We start from the raw sequence: 25,558 nt of genomic DNA, 5'->3' as shown, positions 1-25,558 counted from the left end.
AGCCTGGCCTGCTCTTGTTCATTTCTTTGGAGAAGATAGCTAGGCAGATGTTTGTTATTAGATCAGTATTTTACCATCACAGTCACATCTTCATCTGCTTTCAGGTAACAGAGATTCGACTGAAGTACTTTGACACTGTTCCTGTTGCTGCTGCCATGTGTGTGCTGAAAACAGGATTTCTCTTTGTGGCATCTGAATTTGGAAACCAGTAAGTAAACAATTTTATGTCAGTGTTTTTCCCCTGAAACAGAGTGGTTCTGTTCAGGCCTGCAGACTGACCCTTGAACTTACTGTGCACAGAAAGACAACACCTCTGATTTAATGGGTAAATTAGTGCTTTGTTCAGAGGGATTGAGAAGAACAATTGGATTAGACTATGAATGGGGGAATTTTCTTGTTGTTTGAACTCAGATTAGATGATGAAGTGCAGAGAACAAAAGGTTACTTGCTGTTGCAGCAGATTTTGGAAAAATTGAGCACTTGCTGTTTGTGTAGGGTTCATCACATATCTAGATTAATTATCTTTTCAATTAGTTTGATAGGTTTTAATTTTTGTGTGTATGGCCCACTTGGAAGTAAATAGGATTTCTTATTAGTAGCTGTGTTCCTTTCCTTACTAGATGTGTAATTGAGGGCTTTCTCTGAATTCATGCTTGGACTTCTAAATACTCTAAAGGATCATGCACACCTTTGAAGATTAACTTAACTGTGTCTGAGGGAGAGATTCACAGGAATGGAGATTTTCCTGACTATCTGCAGTCAGCCACCTGAGGGAGCCCCAGTCAGTTTGCTGGACTGAGTCTGAGTTGAGGAAGCCATATTCGAGCTTTATTAAAACCAGGAAGTAACTCAGTCTATCTTTCTGTGGGATTTTTGTTTTGGTTGTGGTTTTTTATTTTTTTCTTCTCTGAAGTTTTATTGTTGTGTTATTTGGGCTCATAAATTGGAATAGGGAATGTGGTTAAAAATAGTATGATTTAAGAAGTGAGAGTATTCCAATAAAATAGATAACTGTGGAGTTGAAGTCCTAGCCATTGGCCTTGCTTTTGGCCTCAGCTGTCAGTTGCTGCTTTGGCTTAAACACAAGAATATCTAAAAGACTCAAGGGTAAACAAAATACTGAAACTCTGGGATACCTTGCCAGTGACAGCTGCAAATGTGAAGAGCTGAAGCTGGGAGGTTGTGGGGAGGGGGAAGGGGGTTTTTTGTCTTTGCAGGCCTCTGAGTCTTTTTAAATATTTTGTTACCCAGATGACAATCCTTAAAGCCAAATAGTATTAACTGAATAATGTAGGGTTGGATTTCTTTCTTCCCCACTACCTGAATATCTGGTCAAGTCTTACTTGAAGAAGGCTGCATGAACCTTGCTCTGAACATGCTGACACGCTTTTTTCTGTTTTAAGTTACCTGTACCAGATAGCTCACCTGGGGGATGATGATGAGGAGCCAGAGTTTTCTTCTGCCATGCCTCTTGAGGAAGGAGACACATTCTTTTTTCAGCCTCGACCTCTGAAGAACCTGGTGTTGGTGGATGAGTTGGACAGTTTGTCTCCTATTCTGTGTTGTCAGGTATGTTGCCATCAGCAAGTTCCTGTTTACCACATGTGTAAGTGGAGTCACCAGCTGTGTTATTCCAGGTTTCCAGAAATACTGCTCCAGGTAAAGACTCATAGAGAGGCAAATCTGCAGAATTCTCAGACATCTGCCTGAGATTGCTACCTGACCTGGTAGCTTTTGATTCCTGTGGCAATATATATATCTAAACACAGAGTGTCAGCCAGTGATTCTGTCATGCTTCTCTGTTGACCATCAGACCAGCTGTTTGCAAAGAGTTTCAGTAAAACTTAACATTCAGGGCAGCAGCTGGAACACCCCATAGCATCTCCACAGCTTTTGGTGTTTGAGAAAATATTCTTAAAGCAGTAGTATGATATATATATATATATATATATATATGTGTGTGTGTGTGTGTGTTGTGTGTCTGTATAGTTTCATTTTCTGGTTCCATTGATGTTGTTTTGATGCTTTTTCTCCACACAGATAGCAGATTTGGCCAATGAAGACACACCCCAGTTGTATGTGGCTTGTGGTCGTGGGCCCAGGTCATCCCTGAGGGTTTTAAGACATGGACTTGAGGTAAGACATCCAGCACTTTAGAAGAAAAACCTGAGAGATGAGGGCAGTGTGAGGAAATCCTTGAAATAAAGTTGCTGGAATGAGAGGATTCTCCTTTTGCTGTAGTCTGGAGAGCTACTTTCTCTTGCTTCTTGAGGAATAGAAGGGTTTTATTGTTGTATTGTTTATTCTTACAGTCTCAAAGGCTTTTTGTTTACTTGACTTCAACAAAACCTGCATTTTGTCTCTTCTAATACTTGAGTGTATTGAGCTGGAACATTCCTGGTGTCTGCCAGCTGCTGCTGATCTCTGCTGGGGGTGGATGACATTGTTTTAAAGCTGATCATCCAGTGCAATAATGTTGCCATATCATTGCTGACCATATTTTGCCCTGTAGCACATCTGGCACGGGCTGAGAGCATCAGAATTGGGAATTGTTAGCTTTCCTGCCCAGTTGTGGGAAAGCTTAAAAACTGCTCATGATTTGATTGCTTACTCTACTAAGTCTAAACATCTGTTTGCAAAAGAGCCTTCTTCCTGTTTACTCTTAGGTATCTGAAATGGCCGTCTCAGAGCTGCCTGGTAACCCCAATGCTGTATGGACTGTGAGGAGACATGTTGAAGGTATGCAGTATTTTCCTGAAGCATAGGGAGGTCATAATGTTTTTGTGTGTGTTTTGTTTGTTGTTGTTTTCTGGCCAAGGAGATAGGAATGGTGCTGTGTGATGCTTGTGTGCCATCCTCAGAAATTGTGGTTTGAGTCAGCAGCCACCTGCTTGTCTTATAAAGCCACCCACCCTCTGGTCCCCTTGTATTGTCACACTTCCTTTTGACAAAGAAGCAGCTGCCTGCAGCTGCATCCATCACCCAGTATGCTGTGTCAGCTGTACATTTGCAGCCTGAAGCTGCTGAACTTCTCATGCATTCCCACTTCCCATAAGTTTTTGCCCGTAAGTTCTTGCTCAAACATCAGCAGGCGACATCTATTCTTGTTGGAGTGTACTCACTATTCTTCATGTGTGTGTTGACAACTGCAGTAATCAGCTCTTTGTGAGAGAGTGGGATACAAATTATGGAACAAACATGATAAATCAGCAACAGTGTTTGTATTTTATTACTTCCTTCTGTGCATATCTGTGAAAAAGCCACTCTGGAGTAGGACATACTCTCTATTCAAACGCCAGCAGTGTGTAGAACATTTGTGATTCCAGGAAGATTAAGATTTCAGGTTGGCAAAATATACTGGATTGGGGGGTTTGGTTGGTTGTTGGTTTTTTTTTAATTTCATGATCTGAAATAATAGCCTTGCTATTACTAATGTACAAGAGGAAATGTACCTTCTGCCTTTCTCTTTATGGGAGAGCAGAATTGCACAGAAACTCCTAAAAAGCTTGTAGGGAATCTCTTCTGAGTGCTGGCAGTCTCAGGGATTATTTCCCAAGCAGTTGTATAACTCTCACAAAGGCTTCCCTAGGTTTATACACAGGGTCTAGAAAGGCCAGATTGTTGCAATAGAGGCCTTAGCCTGCTATGGTGACATGATACCTTGTATTTAAGCAGAGTAGTGTATCTTCCAGGAAACCAGTTACTGTGGGAATTTCAAATCCTGCGGTGGGCTTTACCTTGCCATGTGAGACCTGCCATGAATTTCTGTGCTCATGTCCTGAGATTCATGCACTGCCTAAGCAATAAGGGAGGAGATTTGAACATAAAGTGCCTTTATGTCTCCCCAAGAAATAAAAGGGTCAAAAGGAAAATATTTCCACAGTTCGTATTAAAAAAAAAACAAACCTGGTTTTCTGAAAAGAGGCATTCCAGTTTGTTAGAAACCTTTTCTCCAGCATTCTGGAAAAGAAGTTGGTATGATTTTCTCCCTCGGAGGACTGGAGGCTTCTGACATCACCTTACAGTTTTAAAATCTTTTCTCTTGGGGTTCCAGAAGAAGACTTTGACTTTTCAGGAGATGAAGGACCACTGATGTTCTGCAGGAAGCAGGAGCAGTCTCATTGCCTTCTCTTCTTTCCACCTTCCAAATTTTCCAGGTTTCAGCATGATCATCTCCATGATTCAGAAAGGCTGGAATCTGTAGGTGTTAAGCTGTGCTACTCACTGAATACAGTTTATAGTTCTGCGAAACTGATCCCCAAGTTCCAAGTCTTGGAATTCAGAAATTATTTTAGTGCGTTTTAATCAGAAAGAGTGCAGAACATTTTCAAACATGAATGTAATCATTAAAGTGCCCTTGAGGGCACACTTGGCAGTGTGGGGTTACCCAGCTCTGCCTCGATGTTGCAGTGTGTGTGTGCTGCAAGGCCTCTGTAAGAAACACCCAGGTCTGCAGTCTTCAAAGCAAATACTAACCTTGGCTGGTACGTGGTGATACTCACTACCAATACCAAGCCTTTTTTTTTCTTCCACAGGTGGCTGGTGGTGGAGGTGCTGATCACCACAGGTGTGTACCTACTGCTAGGGGCTACTGTACAGTACCACAGGTTAACCACAGAGAATCCCAACAGCATGGGGCTACATTTCTGCTAAGCACTTCACTAAACAAATTCTAGAAATTGGTGTGTAGTTGAAGATTGTTGCCTTTGAAGTTGAGTAGCTGAGGAGTAGAAAGCAGATCCCAGTCCATCTTGCAGTCCTTGGGAAGCAAAACAATCAACTGTGTCTCTGTGGGACAGTCAGTTCTTGCTAAAATTGGATGTGTGTGTTTTAGGGGTATTTTCAGCTCTCTTGCAGACAAAGATTAGGCTTCCAGCTGCTTTGTACAGACCTTCCAAGAGCAAAAGATCAAGTGTGCTTGGAGCATTTGGTATTGCTGGCATGGGAATGCCCTGTGGTTATGGGATTCATCTGCCTGTGAGACAGAAGTGGGTAGGATTTGCACCAAACTATTCCAGTTGGATGATCTGGGTGTAGGTGTGTGCTGTGCTGGGACAGATGGGAGCTAAGAGCCAGCATTCCCTACCTGGCACTCTTGCTGGAGGAGCAGTGAGTCAGCGCTGCGGAGTCACCATGCAGTAGTAAACAGAAGCCCAGGAAAATGTGCTGTCATCCCCTGAGAGTCTGTTAAATGAGAGTGATCCTGAGCTCTAACACTGCTCACCAGTTCGCTCCCTGAACTCCTCTGAGCTCTTGGTGACTGCATTTGTATCAGTGAAAATTCAGATGCTACAGAGTTGAGAAAACTGTCAGGACTGGACTGGTGTATAAGAATGGAATTCTCATGGCCTAACTCAAACTGAATCCATGATAAATAATAAAAAACACAGTAGTGTAGAGTTCATGGACTGAAATGTCGTGTTTTCATAACTGGTTGTGATGTTTGCATGAAGCTGCAGAAAACTTGTAATGCATGTGTAGGAGAACGAGTCCAGCTGTGGCTCTTCAGAGTCATTAAAATGTCTCTGTTACTCACTGAAAGGAGCTGACTGGTGCAATCAGTACAGTAATAAGCATCTCTGAAGTCTTGTGTCTGCATACAAAATGATGTCTATCTGTTCAAAACTCTGGGGAGCCTGATGTTTTGCTTGAGATTGTGCAGAGCTAAGTAGACATCTTTTCATATTAAAATCTGTAGAACTTTTCTTTTTCTAACTGAGAACAATCCTCAGTGTGCCCTAGGGATTTAGTCCTCTTAATTTCAACTAGACTGCTGTATTTTCTAAACCAAAAATGTATTGTTTGAACCTAGATGAATGTGTCTTACTCACTGACTTAATTCTGGTAAATCAAACCTTTTATTTCAAAAGCTCCAGCAGAGAGTCATTAAACAAAACAGACTTCAAGCAAAAATGCACTTGTCACTACTATTGACACAGACTTAAATGCATACTCTAATATAAATGTAAGCCAATGGAAAGAAAGAGCTAAAAAGTATTAAGAGGTAGGAATGAGTTTTCGTTTAGATAGGACTAAGGGAATCTGTTTTGTTTTCAAATGGGAGTTCTTTGTCCTGTGCCAAATCACATGTTTAAACCTCCAGCTGGGACACAGAGGTTTATCATGAGAATTGACAGCCCCCAGGGAGGAAGGCAGCAGCTCTGAAGTAATTTGGAAAGCAACAGTGGTCTTTGAAATGGAATTCTTAGAACATCCTGTCGATGGGATATTTATGAATCAAATGCTTAGCCTGTGAACTGCTAGAAACTCCATGATCGAGGAATTCTTCTAGACTTCTGGTGTTGAAAAATTTGTGCAAGTTTGTAGGAGAAGCTGCTGTGTAGAAATTAAGCAGTGTGTGTGTGTTGCTGAACTCTTATCATCTGCTGTTGATGTTGGAAGAATTCTCCTGTTTAACCAGGCGTTCAAGTCGTTGGTGTTACTGATGGAATTCTCTCTGCAGATTCAGTTCCTGCTTTCTCATTCCCCCAAATGGACCAGTTCCTGTTTGTAGGGTTTTGGAGCTGTTGGAGGTTATAGGCTGCGAGCAGTTAATAGCGTAGTAACAGAGTTTATGCCACAGACTTCTGTTGAAATTGCTGTAGTTACACAGAACTCATCAGTTTGATCAGAGCTGTCGTCTGTGTACCAGATGTTGCAGAGAAGAATGATAGGGTTTTTTAATTTTTCACTTGCATATTTTCAACTGTATGTAAGAACTTTTTGTTAAAAACGTGACACAGCAGGTTTGGCAATGCTTCCATCTAAACAGGGTGGATAAGAAAAGGATTATTAGTTCTTGAAGCATTTGTTTTGGTTAACCCAGCTCGGGTTCTTTAAGCTGCTGCATCGTATTTTGTGGCATCCTGTTTCCATCCTAGTGAGACTCCTTTATTTTCCTTTTCTGTTAAAGTTCTATTAGCCATTTTTCTGCGTCTCCAGTGTTTGAAAATTATGGAGAATCTCCTTTGAAGAGCAGAAACTGACAGCTCTTATGCCTTCACCTCCACTAGGTACACTGTGGTGCCCAAGTCTGAGCTTTGGGTTGAGTTGGGTTAAAATTAGGAATTTTCTTTTTAAGAAATAGCAGCTGCATGACAACAGCAGTAGAAGTGGAGTTGCTTCTCTGAGGCAATCTTATTTCTCTTCCAAGGCTTCTGGCTCCATTTCCCTGTAGACTTCATTGTTTCTGTTACTTTTGTTATTCTCTTTTAATGAGATTGTCCTCTTCCCCTCTTAAGACCTATTGCTTTCTGCAGAGTGAAAGCAAAGAGCAATGAACTGGGATTTTTGCTTTACCCAGTCCTACTACCCTCATTTCTCACAAAGTTTTCCTATTTCCAAATGAGCTCTTAAGATTATTTTGATTAGCATATCTCTTCCATGTCCAAGCTACAGTAGTCTCCCACGCTGTCCCCTTTGGGAGAAGCCAGTACTGGAGATGATAGAGCAAACACTGACCTTTACTTCTATTGGGATAAATGACAGTATTGCAACTATCTTAAAAATGTAATTGTTTCTTATCCCAGGAGACTCTCACAGTGTGAATGGAAGCCAGTTAAGCTTCTGGAGGATGGTAGAGCAGGTTTAACCCTGAATTCTGCTGCAGTGCGCCCTAATTGTTCTCTGCAGCCTTTTATTGTGTGGCTGCTAGATAGAGATTGTGGTCCTGCAACCTCCTGTGTGCAGCATCTGTGTTGTGGTTTCTGCAGATAGATTCCTTATGTTCAAGCTTTTGGAATAGAATATTTAGTTTGACTTTGTTGAGTGTTAAATGTGGATTCTGCTCCTTGGGTGAGGGGGACAACTGTCTTAAAGGCTTCAAGAACTTGAGCGTTCTTTGAAAAAATGTACAAGAATCCAGAGTATTGTGAATTGACTGTGGATCTGGATCATGGTTTGATCCCTGGCTCAGTTTTGCATTGTTTGGAGTCCGGCAGTGGCTGGCTTTTGGACAGCGTGTCCCAGAGCGAACTTGTGCAATACTGTCAGCAGCTGTAATTATCACAGGAATTCTGCTGAAGAGTAACTGCTAGACATTTGTCAGACTGCTGATTGTGTTGGGAAGCTTTGCATTTACTAAATCAGCACTCTTTTTTTTCCCTGTCTCCCTTGACCAGATGAATTTGATGCCTACATTATTGTGTCCTTCGTAAATGCCACACTGGTGCTGTCTATCGGAGAGACTGTAGAAGAAGTGACTGACTCTGGATTCCTGGGTACTACACCGACCTTGTCCTGCTCTCTTCTTGGTGATGATGCTTTGGTACAGGTAATGGAAAGCTGCTTCTTATATGTCTATTGTCTGCCCTCTCAGCTTGCTGCACAGATGTGATTTTTGCAGTAGTGCAACACATGTCTAAAGGTGTGGACTGTCAGAGAATTATGCTGATTCAGCCTTTCCCTTTTTTTATCTGCTAAGTGAAACTGGACCACTTCAAAATGGTCATAATCTCCTTCAGTAGTTCCTTGCTGTGGTTGAAAGATGCATTTATCCTAGCTTGCAATTATCATCCTGCTGGTTCAGCCTGGTGCATAGTTCAGATCACTGCTGCCAGGAGCAGTTCTTGCCTTTGGCTTCTGCTGAGTAAGAACCATCAGTAAAAGGGGAGTTGTGAAGAGATGGTAAATACAGAATTGATATGATGTTTTTTTTCCTTCAGGTTTATCCAGATGGGATCCGGCACATCCGAGCAGATAAAAGAGTAAATGAATGGAAGACACCAGGGAAGAAGACCATTGTAAAATGTGCTGTGAACCAAAGACAAGTAGTGATAGCACTGACTGGAGGAGAACTGGTTTACTTTGAGATGGACCCGGTATGTGTGTTAATATTGTGAATGAGTTTGGAAGAGTGAGGTATGGGGTAATAAATTGTTTTAAAATTGCGATATTGTTTATATAACAAATCCAAAGCATCGTTTAAAAACAAAGTATCTAGTAAGTCTTATGTTATTCTTTCTCAGTCAGGACAGCTGAATGAGTACACGGAGAGAAAGGAGATGTCTGCTGACGTCGTTTGCATGAGCCTGGCCAATGTTCCCCCTGGGGAGCAGCGTTCCCGCTTCCTTGCTGTTGGACTGGTGGACAACACTGTCAGAATCATTTCACTTGACCCTTCAGTGAGTAGCTGCTCTGGTATTACCCTTTCATTGGTTTAAAATGTTCAGAAGGATCCTCCAGAGGTGGACTGTCACCATCCAAACTGTCTTTCCATATTCAGATGGGTGAGCAGGAATGCACAGCTTGCATGGTTTTTCTCTGCTGGTTGGCAGGAAGCATGGCCCTTGGTCCTTCCCTCTAACAGATACTCTGGTTTTGTTGAGAATCACTTATGCCTCTGGAGGCTCAGCTGATGAGTCACAAAATAGTTTTCTTCTATTGTTTCGTTTTGGGTGGGTTTTTTGTTTGGTTTCCCCTCTCATCTCCCTGTTTGTACCCGTACTAAAAGACTCATTCTGCAGGCAAGTTGGCAGCAAACCAAACTTATTATTCGTCCTCCTGCAACAGATGAGGTGTTCAAAGCTGGTTGTAGTGACCTAAATTTTTCTTAGGTAACTCCATGCTAAATAGCAGCAAATGGTGCTAGAAGAGTTTGGAAGGATCCAGTTTATCTTCTCTTAAGGCCAGGCAGGTACCACTCCTGCTTGCCAAAGTGCATAGAGCCAGCATGTGTTATAACTTGTTTTTTCCTTTTTCTGTAAATACTTCTTTCTGGAAGATCTTGCCATGCCAAGCCTTGCTGACTGGCGTTGTCTCTCTGTCCTGTTTCCCCCAGGATTGTTTGCAGCCCCTGAGCATGCAGGCACTGCCTGCACAGCCCGAGTCGCTGTGCATCGTGGAGATGGGTGGCACAGAGAAGCAGGATGAGCTGGGAGAGAGGGGCTCCATTGGCTTTCTGTACCTGAACATTGGACTGCAGGTGAGGGGTTCTTGCCTGGTTCTGGCTGGCGTGTTTTGAGGAGCTTTTACTTGAAATTGGTTTGTTAAAATAACCCTGTCATCGTGCAGTGCAACACAAAGCCTAACTTCCCTCTTTGTTACAATGTGTTTGACAACCCTGACTTAGGAATTCACTGTGTGACTTCATAGAGGTGTGAGTTTCCCCATACATTTTTAGATTAAAGACTAGTCAAAAGACAGTATATTATACCAGGTTTTATGTAGGACAGACTGTGCTTTTCCCATTCAAGAAGGAAGCATATTTTAAGAAATATTTCTGTGTGAAATGTTTGAGCAGCTCTTTAAAAACTGCTTGTAGGGCAGAGTGTCAAACAAGTAACTGCCCACAAGCAGAGGTTCTGCTCTAATAATTTTGCTGTTTCACAGCTTTTTGTTACGTCCAGTACAGATTCTCTGGTCTTTGACAAAAGAAATGCTGTTTTGACAATTCAACATGTGTTAAAAACAATCATCACATTTTAGATTCTTCCATATACCTCAAGTTTGATGTCAGAATGCAATCTCTTTTTAAGGAGCATGAGTTTTTGGGCAAATCCTTTTTACCAAGAGGGATGGGGATCTGGAATCCACCCTCAGGTTTTTATGGCTTGTGTGATATACTGAAGTCCTCAGTCTGTGTTTTATTTTGGAGGCAGTCCTTTCTGGCTGTAGAACTGTGCAGGACCTGTACTTTCTTTGCTATTAAGTGTGGCTGTAGGGGAGAGTTGTACCGACAGCTGGGAAAACAAACAGCTAATTCTTCAGAAACTGCCTCTCAGTTGTTTTGAATTGTGCACATAGTAAGTTACTTCTTACCTTCAACCTGGATCTTCTTGTTTTGCTGCTGTCAAGAACGGCGTGCTGCTGCGAACCGTCCTGGACCCTGTCACTGGCGATCTGTCTGACACCAGGACCAGATACCTCGGCTCACGGCCTGTCAAACTCTTCCGTGTGCGGATGCAAGGCCAGGAGGCGGTAAGGGAGGCCAGCTCTTGCAGGGGTGCAGATCCACTCCCCAGGCACCACAGCCCAGATTTTCTTATGGGTGGGCAGGGTGGGGAAGCATCCCTGCAGCACAGCAGGACCCTCTGGGTAAGGGTGGGAAGTATTACTTCATTGTGGAGCTGTCTGGCTCACAGCTTGTTCTTTCACCAACAGCCTTGTTCTTACTCCCCTTACTGCTGTGTAGTGCTGCCCTGCTTTCTCTGAACTAGGATTCATCTGACCCATAGGCTGTGTTTACAGTGTGCTTGGAGAGGTCTGAGCAGGTTCTTGGGCTGACAGACACATCTTTCATGCTGTAGTGCACAGAGATGGAGAGAGCTCTGTGCAGAAAACTTACCCTTGAATGCTTGATGCAGTGAATGGTTGTGTCCTTGCATGTTGAGAATAGCTCAGCCAAGGGCTGGACAGCTGCCATACATGGTTCAAGGAAAATATCTGCAAGATTTGGCATAGAAGGAAGAATGTGTTTCATCAGAAGTGCCATTTCCAGCCCTTCTGATGTGGCACTGGGGAAATCAGCCACCCCCTGCTTGACTCATTTTTGGATGACACCTTCAGAGTTGAGAAATATTGCTGATCAGTGTAGGGAGCTGGATCTGGGAATTTGAGCTCAACTGTAGTGTTAAGGTACACTGGGTGAATCTATTCAACTTGCTCCTGCTAGCTGTAACTTGGAGATGAGGAGGTTTGCAGCTCTAGCAGAGAATACCTGTAGAATAACTGAGAATAATCTCTCTCTGCTTTGAGATCAGCTGTTGTCACTCAGGCAGAAACAGAGGCTGCACTGAAACTCATTTAGCCAAACGTATAAAGCTGAAAAGTTTGGAAGTCAATCTGCTTCCTTTGTTTCTCATAATTTGATTCAAACTAGTGATGATTTTTAGGAAATTTCTCTAAGAGTGCTACAGCACTTGGATTGTGACAAAGCAGTAAATAGTTATTTTAAAAGGCCTGTTCCCATTAGAACAAGCTATTGAAAAAACAAAAAGGAGGTATGACAATATTGTTGGTCTTGGCTTTTATAGGTAGTAGTAGAAGATCTTGGCTTTTACAGTGGTGTCAGTGCACCTCAGCTGGAGTATTTGTTGCCTTGATAGTGCTTTAAAGTTGCTTTTCATGCCATATGCAATTTCCAGAGAAAGCTGAAAGTAAGGAGTGTCTCTTCAGGTGTTCTCTGAACTGGGTGGAGTCCACCCACAAGAGTTCACTTGTTCCCATGGGGAAGAGTTGGGCCCTGTACATGCATTCCTATTGCATAAAGTGAACTTGCCTCCATTCCCAAACCTAATAAATTTGCTGCCTGTCTTTCCCAGGTGCTGGCCATGTCGAGCCGTTCCTGGCTTAGTTATTCCTATCAATCCCGCTTCCACCTGACTCCCCTGTCTTATGAGACACTGGAGTTTGCATCTGGTTTTGCTTCTGAGCAGTGCCCTGAGGGCATTGTGGCCATCTCCACAAACACATTGAGGTAAGCATCAAAGGGGAAACACAAATGCTTGTGGGCTGGGATGCCAGGCAGGTGAAGCGGTGGTGAATTCCACCTGACATTCAAAAGGAAAGAGGTAAAGTGACTTTACTTGAAAAAAATTTTTTTATTATAGATTTTTTTATTATAGATGATGATTGGATGGGTTTCAGAAAACAGACAATTTACAAAAATTTTAAAAATTAAAAAAAAATAAGAAAATTATGCTGTCAAAAATAAATGGAGTATGCTTCTCAGATTTATATTTTCTAACTTTTTTAAATAAGTGTAATTCAAGTTATTCTTCAATTCTCTGATCCTGAGAGAAGGAAGCTTTTAATAAATGTGGACCTATTATGTATTAGGGTCTTGTGGTTTGTGATCTGAATTGGCTGCTTTGCAGGAAATGAACCACGTGATCTCAGAAACCAGAGGCATGACAGGGATGTGTTTGTTGCCTTTTTCAAAGTTCAGCTGAGATACTAAAAAGATAAATGAAAATAATGGACCACAAATTCAGATGCTGTGCTGTATGCACTTGAACAGGCACTTTTTTCATATCTGTCCTCACTGAAATATTACAGCATTCATTGCTTTTAAAGGAGCCATTCTTTCTGGAAAGACTTGTGGTTTTTAGACACCAAATGCCAGAAGAACTGGCATTTCAGCTAGCAAGTCACAGGAAGAAAGAGCTGGCATTGCATTTTTCATACTCTTTTTAACTGAAGTGCCTCTGAGGAGCATTTGATTATATGTCAAAGTCAATGTCACATTTAGATTCAGATGATGTGTTCCCCAAATGTGCACTTTCCTTCTTCCATGTGCTCTTTGTTGCTCTTGGGATAGACTTGCTTCAGCACCAGTCAGAACGCATCCTGAGACAGCAAGAGCCCTCAAAGACCTCGTGCTGAAGGTCTCACCTGTCTCACACCATGGACTCCTATTTTAGGATATTAGTTTTGCTCTGCTCTCTGGAGCTGTTTGCTAGTTGCTGCCTGGCCTGAGAAAGGTGCTACTCCTCTCTAGCAGTAGCCAGCTTCACAGAGAAAAAGTTCCATTCCAGCTTCATTCTCTTGGACAGCTGTTTTTAGGTTGTGTTCAACACATGTCACATCTTTGTCCCCCAGGATTTTGGCCCTGGAGAAGCTGGGAGCAGTCTTCAACCAGGTTGCCTTCCCATTGCAGTACACACCCCGAAAATTTGTCATTCACCCAGAGAGCAACAACTTGATCATCATCGAGACAGACCACAATGCTTACACTGAGGCCACCAAAGCACAGAGGAAGCAGCAAATGGCTGAGGTAATTGGGCTGGGGGACAGGTACACACCATCTGTTCCCCAGAGGGGATTCTGCAGCTGGAAGTGCTCCCTGCTCATTAGTTCCCAGCTGCCGTTACCTGCAAGGCTTTCTGCCCTGTGTGATTGCAGGGACTGGAAGAGGTGTGGAGATCTGCCTCAAAACATAAATTTCGGCAGAATGCACCGCTCCCCAGTGTTCCTTCTTTTGCATGTTGTTAGGGCATATTTTAAGAAACACCCTAGAGAAGGACAGTCTTGCTTGTGTAACACTGTTCTATGGGGTTTCTGTGGTTGGTTGAGGATGCTTGCATTTCAGTGGATTGTTTATTTTCTTCTCAGGATTGTTTCCAGGGTTGTTGATTTGGAGAAATAGCTCCCCAGACAACTGTCACTGGGGCAGGGCAGAGCTGACACAGCCATGCTCTGAGCTGTAGAGGCTCCCTGCGGAATAAGCTCAGGCTGGGTGGAAGCTTTGGGACTTAATGAGTTTTATGTCTTCACAGGCAGTACATTTCCCCAGAATACCTAGGCTTAGGCAAAACAGGGAGGTTGTATTTTATGCAGAGCATCAGCATACTGGGAAAGGAAATGACTGAGCTGTTCTTTTCTCCTGTCCTTTAATGCCCTAGGAAATGGTGGAGGCTGCGGGTGAGGATGAGAGGGAGCTGGCTGCAGAGATGGCTGCAGCCTTTCTGAACGAGAATCTTCCTGAGTCCATCTTTGGTGCTCCCAAGGCAGGGAATGGTCAGTGGGCCTCTGTTATCAGAGTGATGAACCCCATCCAGGGAAATACATTAGATCTGGTTCAGCTGGAGCAGAATGAAGCTGCTTTCAGGTAAGAAGCATTGCCAGATGCAGCAAAAGTCCCTGCTTGTGATGAGTCTTAGGTGTTTTTTTCCTTTTGCTTATCTGTTACTGAGCTGAAATCCAGATGGAACATATTATCAAAAGGCTGGCTTGAAGTTCCAGAAGTTATTTGTCTTACCTTTCCTTCCCTTCCAACCCTAATCTTGTCCCCATGTGGCATTTAGAGCTTGTGGTGCTCCAAATGTGGTTGCTGTACCCCAGTGCCTAAAGACCAACACAGGCGTGTAAATGACAGATAAGAGAGCTAGGAAGAAGAGAATGTGCTGTTATCTCTGACTTGTCCTTCTCATCCAGATAAACTGAGGATAGTTTAAATGGAAAAGGGAAGTGTTAGACTGGAGGGGAAAACCAACACAATAACCATGAAGCATAGCACATGCCTCAGCAGGTGAAGTAGAGTTAGGTCATGTTAGTCCAAAAGGCTGACCTGCCATTTCTAACCTGCCTGAGCTATTTACTGAGCAGGAAATAACACTGGAAGATGAGGAAAGTTATTTGTATATGTCCCAGTAGGAACAGCCTTTGAAAAATATCTTTTAGTAGAGTTTTGCACATCACTAGGCAGTGTCCAGCCTGTGAAAGTGTAAAGTAACACTGGGCATTGTGAAAATATAAAATGCTTTGGGCCTATGTGACAGAACACACATGGAGAGTGTAGTGTGGAATGAACAAACCTGCGTTAAACATTTCTACAAGGAGGAAAAATGACTTCTTATGTATTTCTTCAAATGTCAGAGTTGAAGGGTTGGACTCTCAAATCTCTGCTGGGCAGGTGCAGGTTGTGCTGTCAGGGGCCCAGTCTGGGTGTGCAGCACTAGTGTGGTGATGACACTGATGTCCTGCTGTGTCCTGTCGTTTCCAGCGTGGCTGTGTGCCGGTTCTCCAACACTGGTGATGAGTGGTACGTGCTGGTGGGAGTCGCCAAGGACCTGATTCTGAACCCACGCTCAGTTGCTGGGGGGTTTGTCTACACATACAAGCTGGTGAATAGTGGTGAGAAGCTGGAGTTTCTGCACAAGGTGAGGGAGTGATGGGGTCATTTCCAGGCTGAGTGTTGGAGTAGCTCTTACTTGCCTGAGTGCTGCAGTGATATTGCAGTACTTGGTGCATCCTGGGCATCCTTGTCGTGCTGGTGTTACACACTGGAAGCAGCCTTGGAAAAAATTAGCTACCTCCTACAAAATAATTTGGTACATCTTTTGCAGAGCTGAGGATTGAACACAGATCTTGCAAGAGTCCCAGTTTTACCCATGTGATTGGGTAAATTGGAAAGGAGCAGTGTTTTTCATGCCCCTTTTAGGGAGGGGGAGGGAAATGGCTCTGCTTTCTGGAATATGAGTTCAGAGAGCTGCTTAAGCACTTGTTTACAGAGCAAAGTCATACTTGGGTTACTTGAACCCTGGTGCTAAGACTCTCAGTCCTTGGCTGACCATGTGCAGCTGTTATGAACTGTCATCTTCCTTGGATGCTGTTTGATTGTGTGTAGAAATTATTAGCGACCAACTTGTTTGATAGGACTCAGGGGCTTCAGCAAAAGTTTCAGCAGAAAAATTACTGTTCTTCCCACATGCTTCCAGCATGGCTGAGATTTGGGCAGATGAGCACATGGAAAGGAATGTTGTGGCTTACTCACTTCCTAGAGTCCTGCTGCAGTGAGTGGGTTCTGTCCTGGACCACGGCCTTTTCTGCTGCCACTGAACACCCACTGGGAAGTTGACAGAGCTGAAGTTGTGAAATAAACTTTTCTTAACCAGTGCAGCCAAGCTAGGAATGCTGTAACTGGAAGCTTGTTCTCCTTCTCTGCTGTGTCTGATCATTTTGGATTGATCAGTGGTGGGGGATTTTTACAGGGAGTAACCCTGTCTGAGTTACTGAAATTGTGGGCACACTGCAGTTGTTCATATTTAACAGTTTCTGTGGTGGCAATGTCAGATGGCTGAATTACATTAATGCCTTGCTTTAAAAACAGTCTGGGTAGATTTAGGCAAAGTCCAAAGTTTTTCTGTTGGATGTAAACCAAAACTAAGAATTGTGGCAACCAGACCCTTGTCTTCTTCTGCTGCCTGTAAGAACCCCAATATGGGGTTCTTACAGCAGACCTATGCTTCATTTCGGGTGCACTGCCAGCAGTGTGTAGTGAGTGCCCATGGCTCTCTTAGCTCTGTGTGTGACATCTGCTGCTGTCAAAAGGCCTGTGAGGGGCTGACCTGTTGCCTCTCCTGGAGAAAAAGATTGTTAATGGCCTTTGACATTGAAAGCCTTGGTACAGGCCAGTGAACTTAACCATACCATTAGCTGAATCTGGTCTGAAGGTTTATGTAAGGTTAGCTCTCTTAATGATGAGAATTTCACAATCTTCCTCTTCCTTCTAGACCCCTGTGGAGGAGGTCCCTGCAGCCATTGCTCCATTCCAAGGTCGAGTCTTAATTGGAGTTGGGAAGCTCCTGCGTGTGTATGACCTGGGCAAGAAGAAACTGCTTCGGAAATGTGAGAATAAGGTACTGCCTTCTGTCCTTGACCAGAGCTGTCCATTTGGAGCAAGTAACACTGCAGCTGGAGTGAAACACAGGGTTTAGCTGCTACTCCAGCCCAAGTGTGTCTCTTTGATCATCAGAGCTGTAGGTTTGCCTTGCTAGGTGCATTTATCCAGAGGAGTGCTGGACTAGACTGGACAGTTGTGCTGCCCCTCTGCATCCCACACACACACACCATTTTCTTACTGCCTTTCTGACAGTAGTGCTGCAAGTTCCTTTTTGTCCCAGCTCAGTGCAGGCTGTTACTGACTGTGTGCAGGGGTCTGTACAGACTGTTCTTTGGCTGCTGCAAATGTGAGAGATCTTAGCGAGATAGAAGAGAATTGCTTCAAATGTTTCGTTAGTTTGGGTGATCAGCAGCTGGAGAACAGAAGCTGGAGGGTGCATATGACCACCTCATCAGATCCCCAGAGTGCTGAAAAGGGGATTTTCTCCTTGAAGTAGGTGGTCCTTCTTGCTGAGCATCTCTGGTACTTTTGGAAAAGAAATTGCAAAGTGTGATTTTTTTAACTTAATTGCCTGTTCCTCCCTCTCTCGTGCAAGCTGCAGAACCTGTGCCAGTAGCTCATTACTGCACAAAAGAACTCCAGCAAGCTAACAGACAGACTGGGAACTTGTAAGGGCTATTTTTTTTCGTGTGGGGTTTTGTTTTTTTCCTAAAACATGGCTTTCCTTCTTGGGCCTTCCATGACCATGTAGTGAGGAGACATGGAAGCAATGCCTGCTTGTAGGGATGTCCTGGCATCTCCAGTCATGGGCTCACCAGCAGCACTTGTTCTCTGGACAGTGTTCATACAGGGAAGGCTGTGAATGCCATGTGATGCATTTAGAGTGTCCTGTATCGATGGTGTATTTAGAGTGGGAGTGTAGTATGGCAGAAATGAGGGCATTTTTGGAGGAAATTATTTTTAATTATTAATTTTTTTATAATTAATTATTTAATTAAGTGGGGAATGAGCTGTAGTTACGGGGGAAAAGAGTGTTTCAGCTGCAGTAGGGTTATTCTTCCCTGTGTGAAGCACTAAGGTTTTGTCCTTTCTCTCTCAAAAGCACATTGCCAACTACATCTGTGGGATCCAAACCATTGGGCACAGAGTGATTGTTTCCGATGTTCAGGAGAGTTTCATCTGGGTGCGTTACAAAAGGAATGAGAACCAGCTCATTATCTTTGCTGATGACACTTACCCCCGGTGGGTCACTACAGCAACACTCCTGGATTACGACACTGTGGCTGGAGCAGACAAGTTTGGTAACATCTGTGTGGTGAGTGTGCTTTGCTGAAGTCGGGGCTTTTTTGGACATATTTTTCCCTTAAAACTTCCATGATTTATCTTAAAAGAATGAGAATCTGTCATTAGCTGTAGACAACGCCCTGTACCATTGACTTGTTTTCATGGGGTGGCTCTGTCATCATAGTGGGCTGCAGTTTATCTGTTTGTTCAATGAAGCAAATAAGTTAAAGTATCAGCAAGTCATAAACATATTTCTGAGGTGTCCAGTAATTTGTGTTTATATTGCCTCAAAAATTACTGTCAGTAAGCCTTGAAAAGAAGATTGTTGCTGTGAAAGGGCCCATGAGAACTTGAGTCAGGGTTATCACTCTTACTTTTTCTGACTAAACCTCATTGCTGGCATCGAGCTTTCTCTGTCGCTTCCTCTTCACAGTTGGCTTTGTCAGCCAACACTTCCCCAGTTGGCTGGATTTCAGCAAGGGAGGAGGAAAGAATAGATGGTCTTTCTGGCAGAGCTTTGATCTCTTTCTGAAGCGTGCTCGGGTGCTTTGGAGTGTAGAGTTCAGCAAGTGTCAGATGCTGCGCCTGCAGAATTTGGCCAAAACACACAAATCAGTCCTCTTCACTTTTCCTGCCCCACATCTATCAAACTGTTTCCTTAGTGGAAACCACCTTCATGTTGGTTTGACCATACCTCCCAGGGTGATCTGCAAGTGCCAGGCCAGACAGAGGCTGGTTGTGAGGCCCTGCCTGTGTTTCTGACTGATGGGTTATTGGTCTTGTTATCACAGTTGTCATATAAAGGCTGTTTCAGAGAGGCACCTGGATGATTGTGCTGTAAGTATAAAGTGGTTCTTGCAGAGTCCACAAACGCAGCCTTTCAGACAGCACAGTGGTTCTCCAGAGTTAACATGCTACTTCTCTGCAGCTTGTGATTCTTCCTTCCTCTTTCAACACAGGTGAGATTGCCTCCCAACACCAATGATGAGGTAGATGAGGATCCCACAGGCAACAAAGCTCTCTGGGACAGGGGCCTGCTTAATGGAGCATCACAGAAGGTAATACTTTGTGGGAAGCACGTGGTTATTGTAGGAAAAGAAAGCACTGCTTTTCTGTGAAGGCCTTTGCAGTGTTGTCCAGGAGATGTATTTGCAGTTCTGCTTCTGCGCAATCTGCTGTGCTGTGGGCGATGGATTTTCACTGTTGCTGCAAGCCAAATTTCTGAAATCACAGCTGAAGCCTGTTTGGTGTGTTTGAGGGGAGCAGCTCATTTTCTTTAGCTGCTTTCTCTCATTACTTGCATCCGTTTGTCCAGCTGAGTTTTGCCATCTGGTCACAGGTGGAAGGCACTTCCTCTCTAGAAAGGCATTTCAGAACTAGCAGCTGGCTGAATTTATCCTGCTTTCCTCTCTCAAGCCCTTTGATGCTTTTATATAAGCTGAAGAAAAAACATGCTTTTGTGCTTGCCTTTCAGGCTGAAGTGATTATGAATTATCACGTGGGAGAAACGGTGCTTTCCTTGCAGAAGACCACACTGATTCCAGGAGGCTCTGAATCTCTTGTTTATACCACCTTATCAGGGGGGATAGGAATCTTGGTCCCTTTTACTTCCCATGAGGTAAGCAAGCCCATCCATCAGGCTGCAGTCTTGCTGCTTTTTGTGCACCCATCCACAGCCAGTATATTAAATATGCTGCATTCCCTGGAGGGCTCCGCAGTGGCTGGAAACCTGAGCTACAGGAGAGCCTGTGGCTCCAGTGCAGAAGGGAAGAGTTTCTTGAGTTCTGCATTGGTTCTATAAAGAGTTGAGAGCATTCCTTGTTGCACTGTTGTTCTGTATCTGTTTGTGCCTTCAAGGAGCTTTGGGTGATTCAGTGTCTGAGGAGGGAGGAGTCCTTTGGCATGCTTTATGTAGCCTCTAAACTGTTGATCAGGCAGTGATGTTTCAAGTCCTGAGGATGGTACTCTGTTCTCTATTTGCTGTGGCTCCTTGGAGCAGTGGATGATGGCAAGACATTCCCTGTTGGAGCTGCAGCTCCTGGGAGACTGATCCTGACCAGAGTGGCTGCTTAACTCTGCTGTGTGTTTTCCAGGTGGAAGAGATGAGGGGTAGCCATGACTTTGACTGCCATGTGCAGGGCTGCTCTGGCAGAGTCTGTTAATCACAGAGCCACAGAATGGTTTGGATTGGGAGGGACGTTTAAAGATCATCTCATCCAACCCCAAATGGCCATGTAATGATAGTGTTTCAGCCAGTGCAGGAGAACCTTCTAATGGGTGTTGTCTTGCCTTGCTAGCAGCACTGATGTGTACCAAACTGTTCTCTTATCAATCCTTTATCTCTCCAGGATCACGACTTCTTCCAGCATGTGGAAATGCACTTACGGTCTGAGCACCCTCCTCTCTGTGGACGAGACCATCTCAGTTTCCGCTCCTACTACTTCCCAGTGAAGGTAAGCCCTGGGCATGTGGGATCACCTGGTCTTGGGGTGCAGAGAGTTGCTTTGGGGCACAGAGCTGCCTTGAGGCTGGCAGAAGCAAGGCAAGGTTATTGTCTTGTACAAGGCAAGCTTGCTGTTTCGTAAGGAAAACTGAGGTGTAGTGCCTGTGGTAGCTGGCTCTTGAGCAGCAGTGTTAGGAGAACAGTACTTAGCACTTAATACATATGTGTTTTGATTTCTTAACTCTTGTAATGAGCCTCCTGAGGGTTGATCCTAAGACCCAAGCCTAGAGGTGCTGTAGCTGCACTTCTCTAGTTCCCACAGCATCTCCATTTTGCACCTGGCGAAGCAGAATTACATAGCTGTTGGTGTGGCTGGATCAAATTGAGTGCTGCCCTGGGTTGTTTTTTCCACCACCACTGGAAAGGAAAATCCAAGTGCAGAAATAGCTGTTACTGCCTATTTCTGCTTTTGAGGAACTGTTAGAAGCTGTGAACTGCTAAATGCAGACGGACCCCAGTGGTACTACCGTAGTAATGAGTCTGGAGTCAGAGCACTGTCCCAGCAGATGAAGCTCTCTAGGAGTGGAGGGTGGTGGTGGTCTCGATGAACTTGAAGCTGATTTGCCACATACACAGCCTCAAAGATTGCTCCCATTTGATTGAAGCTGCCTTTGTCACCACTCACAGCCTCCCCAGCCTTCCCAGTGCAGGGCTCAGACCCAGGCAGATCTCTCTTCCTTTCCCTTGTGTGATTCTTCAGCTGCACACAGGCCTTTTGGGTTTCTGTTTCGTTAATCAAGCTGGCCAGTAATTAATGTGATGCTAACTGCTGCTATTCAGCGGATGAGGTCACCGAGCATGGTCTTGTTTCCAGGACAGGATTAAGAAACTCCTGGGAACAAACTGTTTGTGGCCATTTTTCCCTGTTTAGGCAGGGTTCAGTGCCTCTGTGTGGTTTCGATTTAGTTCTCTCCTCCTTGCCCCTCCAGAACGTGATTGATGGGGACCTGTGTGAGCAGTTCAACTCCATGGAGCCTAACAAACAGAAGAATGTGGCTGAGGAGCTGGACCGGACCCCACCCGAGGTGTCCAAGAAGCTGGAGGACATCCGCACGCGCTACGCTTTCTGAGAGGCAGCTGCCAGGGGCAGAAACCTCGCGGCTCCTCTGGGTGCTCTTCCAGGCACCATCAGGAGGAGGAGTGTGTGCTTTTTTTCCCCCCTTTTCAAATATTGGTTTGGTCCTCTTGGTTTGTGTTTCAAAGTAATGTGAGTCCAGTAAATACAGTATCAGCTATTAGGTTTCCCAACACATCCTGCTGCCTATGTGAAGGCTCCTGACATTCCGGCTTCTGGCCACAGCAGTTCTCTCTTGGGAAGTGCCCAAGCGGGGCCTCCAGCTGACCCTCAGCTCCATGTCCTTGTCCTCCCTTTCAGATGAGGGAGTCCCAGGGTATCTTGCTGAAAGTTCTGTAGGGCAGATCCAGCTGAGTCTTTGTTGGGTCAAGTGGGGTTTGTGATATCCCCGCGTTTTAGGAAAGGAAAGAGCTGTGGCATGATTCAGGATTACCAGGCTCCTCTTTTAGTAGCCAGTGGTGGGCTGCTCTGGGCTTATACTAGTCCAGGGAGCAGCCAATGGGAAGCTGGCTGTGGAGGGTGTAACTGTCACACTTGTCTTGAACGTTTTCTTCTGAATTGCAAGGGGGTTTTTTGGACTCACCATTTCTGACTGTTTTCCCTGTAAATAGAGTTTTGTACAATGTTGACTCTCTTGGGGGTGGGGAAGAGCGAGGCCTGAGTCTGGGACTTGATTTGTTTCATAATAACTTTGGCAAGAGAGTGTCTCCAAGCTGTGACTGTGAGCAGCACATGAAGAATAAAAGCCTGTTTTTTCACTACCCTGGCTCTGGGGCTCTTCTCCTTCGTGGCAGCTGCTGCTGACCTGGCGGGAGCAGGAGGGGCGGAGGAGGAATACAGAAATGTGCACACCCTGAGCCCCTGTGCTCCTGCAGGCCCCTCACTGCCCCCCTGCCCTGCCTGGAGCTGATGTCCTACTGTTTGGTCTGCCCTAGGACACACACAGAGCAGGCTGTGGAGAGAGGGAAGAGTCATTTTTGCAGCCGTTCCAGAGCATGGCTGCACACTGGGGGTCCTGTGTTGCCCAGTGTAGCAGCTGCAGCTCTGGGAGGAGCAGCTGACTGCCAGGAGGGTTGGGGAAAGGTCCTTGTCCCAGAGGCTTGGTAGCTGGCTGCAGAGGCTCCCAGGTGGAGTGTACCCACACAGCAAGTGCTTCCTGGTTCTGCTGGATTACTCCCTGCTTACTCCCTGCTGGTGGGGACTGATAGCCTGTGACATCCCAGTAAGGATGCTGCTCCCCACCTGAGGCTTAGAGAGACAGGTGGTCCTTGATGCCTGTGTTCCCTTTGAACAGCTTTCACATTCTCTGGTGCATGTAGTGTGTGGGGTGAGGGCAAACACACCCTCCTGCCCTGTCCTTTGCACCCTCCTCTCCCCTCCTGCCTTGTTTCAGCCTCGCAGGCCTGCGTTGGCAGGGGCTTACAAGGCTGGGCTGCACCCTTTGGCTCTGACAGCCCCACCCATCCTCTGCTGGCAGAGCAAAGGACTTTGTGCTCCCTTCCCCGGCCTGAGTGGGGGCAGCTGTGTCAAGGAAGGGGTGAAGGGGGGCTGAGCTTTGTAGGCTCCAGCTTCTGGCTTGCTATAAAGTGCTCACCCTGTGCTCCCTGTCCTCCCTGAGGGAGCGATGCTTTGGTCAGAGGGCACTTCCAGCAGAGCTCCAGTGGCCCTTGGTATTTGTTATGCTGGTGTCCTGAAAGTGAAAGCTGGGGAGGGGAGGCATGTCTTGAGATGTTCCCAAACTGGTTCCAAGCACAAGGTTTTACTTGCTTGGCTGTACCTGGTGAATAACCTGCCTCCAGTAAAAGGCAAAGTCTTGGGGGGACCCATTCCTAGCCATCAGGAGCTGGGGGCTTGTGGGGAGCTGCCTGAGCCCCCAGCTCCTCTTCACTGGGACAAGGAAGGTTTCTCTTGGAGTGAGCTGCCTCCTGCAGCCGCAGGGGCTCGGAGTCCTGCTGCCGTGTGGGTGCAGAGCTCCCGGGGCCGTTCACGGGAAGCTGTTTGCCTTGGACTCATCCCAGCACTGATTTCCAGCCCCGGAGCAGCCAGGGAGAGCAAACCGCCCCCAGCACGGTGCTGCGCAGTTCCGCACTTTATCTTCTCTTCCTCGCCCCTTCCCGGCTGCCAGGCTGATGAATACGTGGGCAGGGAATGCTATTAAATGGCTTCCTCCAGCGACTGCAGCAGCTGCGGGCAAAATCCCTGCGGACACCTGAGTGAGGAGCTGGAGCGGCTCCTTCCCTGCTTAGAGCTGAGCATCTCGCCCCCGACGAGTGCTGGGAGGGAGGCAAGCGCCGTGCCTGAGACTGGCCAGGAGCAGGGGAAGCTTGGCAGGAGCACGGCAGTGGCCCTGACTCCGTGCCAGGGGAATCCCAGTGCGCTCTCACAGGCAGAAGTGCATTCCTTCCCACGCGTTTCCCTGGGAGCACTGACCCACTCTTTGATAGCCGATGTTTCTTGCTGACCCTTTGGATGCTCAGCAGCCCTGAGCACAGACACAGTGGCTCTTCCAAGGGGCTCTTCAGGATGATGTGGGGGAGGACAATGTCCCATGTCCCTTGGCCCCTGCTCCTGGCAGGAGCTCAGCCCTGAAGCATCCTGAGAAGATGACGTGGGGTTGGGTCAGAGGGAGCAGAGTCCTGCTGGCCTGGAGGCAGCTTAGAATACCTCAGCCCCTCTGGGATTAGTGCTGCAGTGCAGCCCTTCCCCGGGCGCATGCTGGGAAGGCATTGGCTGACTCCCACTTTGATTGTCCCAAACGTGCCCATGAGTGCTCAGCCCAGAAAGTGCCCTGGGACACCCAGCCAGGAAAGCCCAGCATCCTAGAGGTGCCAGTGCTGGCAGAACAGAGCACCCTGAAGAGCCTAGGGCTGTGCAGAGTAGTCAGCTGGGCACCCCAGGGGCTATGTGGGCACTTGACTGGGTTGGGTGGACAGCTCAGCACCCTGAGGAGTGGAGGAGGCCTGCACCATAGCTAGACCAGCACGCAGGGTCTGGTGCAGCAAAGTACCCTGAGGAGCAGGGAGGGACCCGGCAGCATGAGCCAAACACCCTGGGGATGCGCAGCTGGATGAGCTGAGCGCACCAGGGGGTACCTAGGCCAGGTGAACTGAGCAGCTGAGCATCCCAGGACGCCCAGCTTGGGCTAGATGAGCACCTCCGGGGACACCTGCCTGGAACACGGAGATACTCTCGAGGGTCAGCCAAGCACCCTGGGGACACCCCAGCCTGGGCTGTAGCCTGGGGACACCTCCCGCTCTCGCTCCCTACCCCGGGGACACCCACCTGCCTGGGGTAGCCGAGCACCCGCGGCGGAGCGGGGCCGGACTCTCCCCGGGCCGTGCGGGGCGGTCGCTCGGTCCCCACTCCCCGCCCGGCCCCCGGCCGCCGCCCCGCCCCAGCTCTTTGATGCCCTGGGTGAGGAGTACAGCAAGTACCGGCAGGTGAGGATCCCCCCGGCACCCCAGCCCAGCCGCACGTCTCGCACTCCTGTGCTGGGGGGCACGCACTGGGCCACGAGCACCGGGAGGGGACAACACGGGCATGGACGTTTTCCCTGCGAGGGGATTCCCTGGAAAGTCTGACAGGGACAGGATGCAAGGACAGAAGTTGGGAGCGGGGTGCTGGGGCAGTGCCT

The 25,558-nt window shown here is 46.3% G+C and overlaps 1 protein-coding gene across 1 annotated transcript in view; it reads left to right on the top strand.

The window, feature by feature from the left end:
* SF3B3 (splicing factor 3b subunit 3) overlaps window positions 1-22,685 on the top strand; it is a 28,913-nt gene extending 6,228 nt beyond the window's left edge. The window contains exons 8-26 of the mRNA XM_041458957.1: window positions 105-208; window positions 1,404-1,569; window positions 2,041-2,136; window positions 2,667-2,739; window positions 8,121-8,272; window positions 8,664-8,819; window positions 8,967-9,122; window positions 9,779-9,922; window positions 10,795-10,917; window positions 12,261-12,415; window positions 13,540-13,714; window positions 14,343-14,548; window positions 15,443-15,599; window positions 16,953-17,078; window positions 18,165-18,377; window positions 19,306-19,404; window positions 19,821-19,964; window positions 20,695-20,799; window positions 21,779-22,685. Coding sequence (XP_041314891.1) covers window positions 105-208; window positions 1,404-1,569; window positions 2,041-2,136; window positions 2,667-2,739; window positions 8,121-8,272; window positions 8,664-8,819; window positions 8,967-9,122; window positions 9,779-9,922; window positions 10,795-10,917; window positions 12,261-12,415; window positions 13,540-13,714; window positions 14,343-14,548; window positions 15,443-15,599; window positions 16,953-17,078; window positions 18,165-18,377; window positions 19,306-19,404; window positions 19,821-19,964; window positions 20,695-20,799; window positions 21,779-21,919 — 2,691 coding nt within the window. The 3' untranslated portion in view covers window positions 21,920-22,685. The remainder of the gene's footprint in view (window positions 1-104; window positions 209-1,403; window positions 1,570-2,040; window positions 2,137-2,666; window positions 2,740-8,120; window positions 8,273-8,663; window positions 8,820-8,966; window positions 9,123-9,778; window positions 9,923-10,794; window positions 10,918-12,260; window positions 12,416-13,539; window positions 13,715-14,342; window positions 14,549-15,442; window positions 15,600-16,952; window positions 17,079-18,164; window positions 18,378-19,305; window positions 19,405-19,820; window positions 19,965-20,694; window positions 20,800-21,778) is intronic.
* Window positions 22,686-25,558: the final 2,873 nt, after the last annotated feature.

Source organism: Pyrgilauda ruficollis, unplaced genomic scaffold (assembly GCF_017590135.1).
Source record: "Pyrgilauda ruficollis isolate IOZ18807 unplaced genomic scaffold, ASM1759013v1 scaffold13, whole genome shotgun sequence".
In the NCBI taxonomy this organism is placed as follows: Eukaryota; Metazoa; Chordata; class Aves; order Passeriformes; family Passeridae; genus Pyrgilauda; species Pyrgilauda ruficollis.
This window is presented reverse-complemented; position numbering and strand designations above follow the sequence as displayed.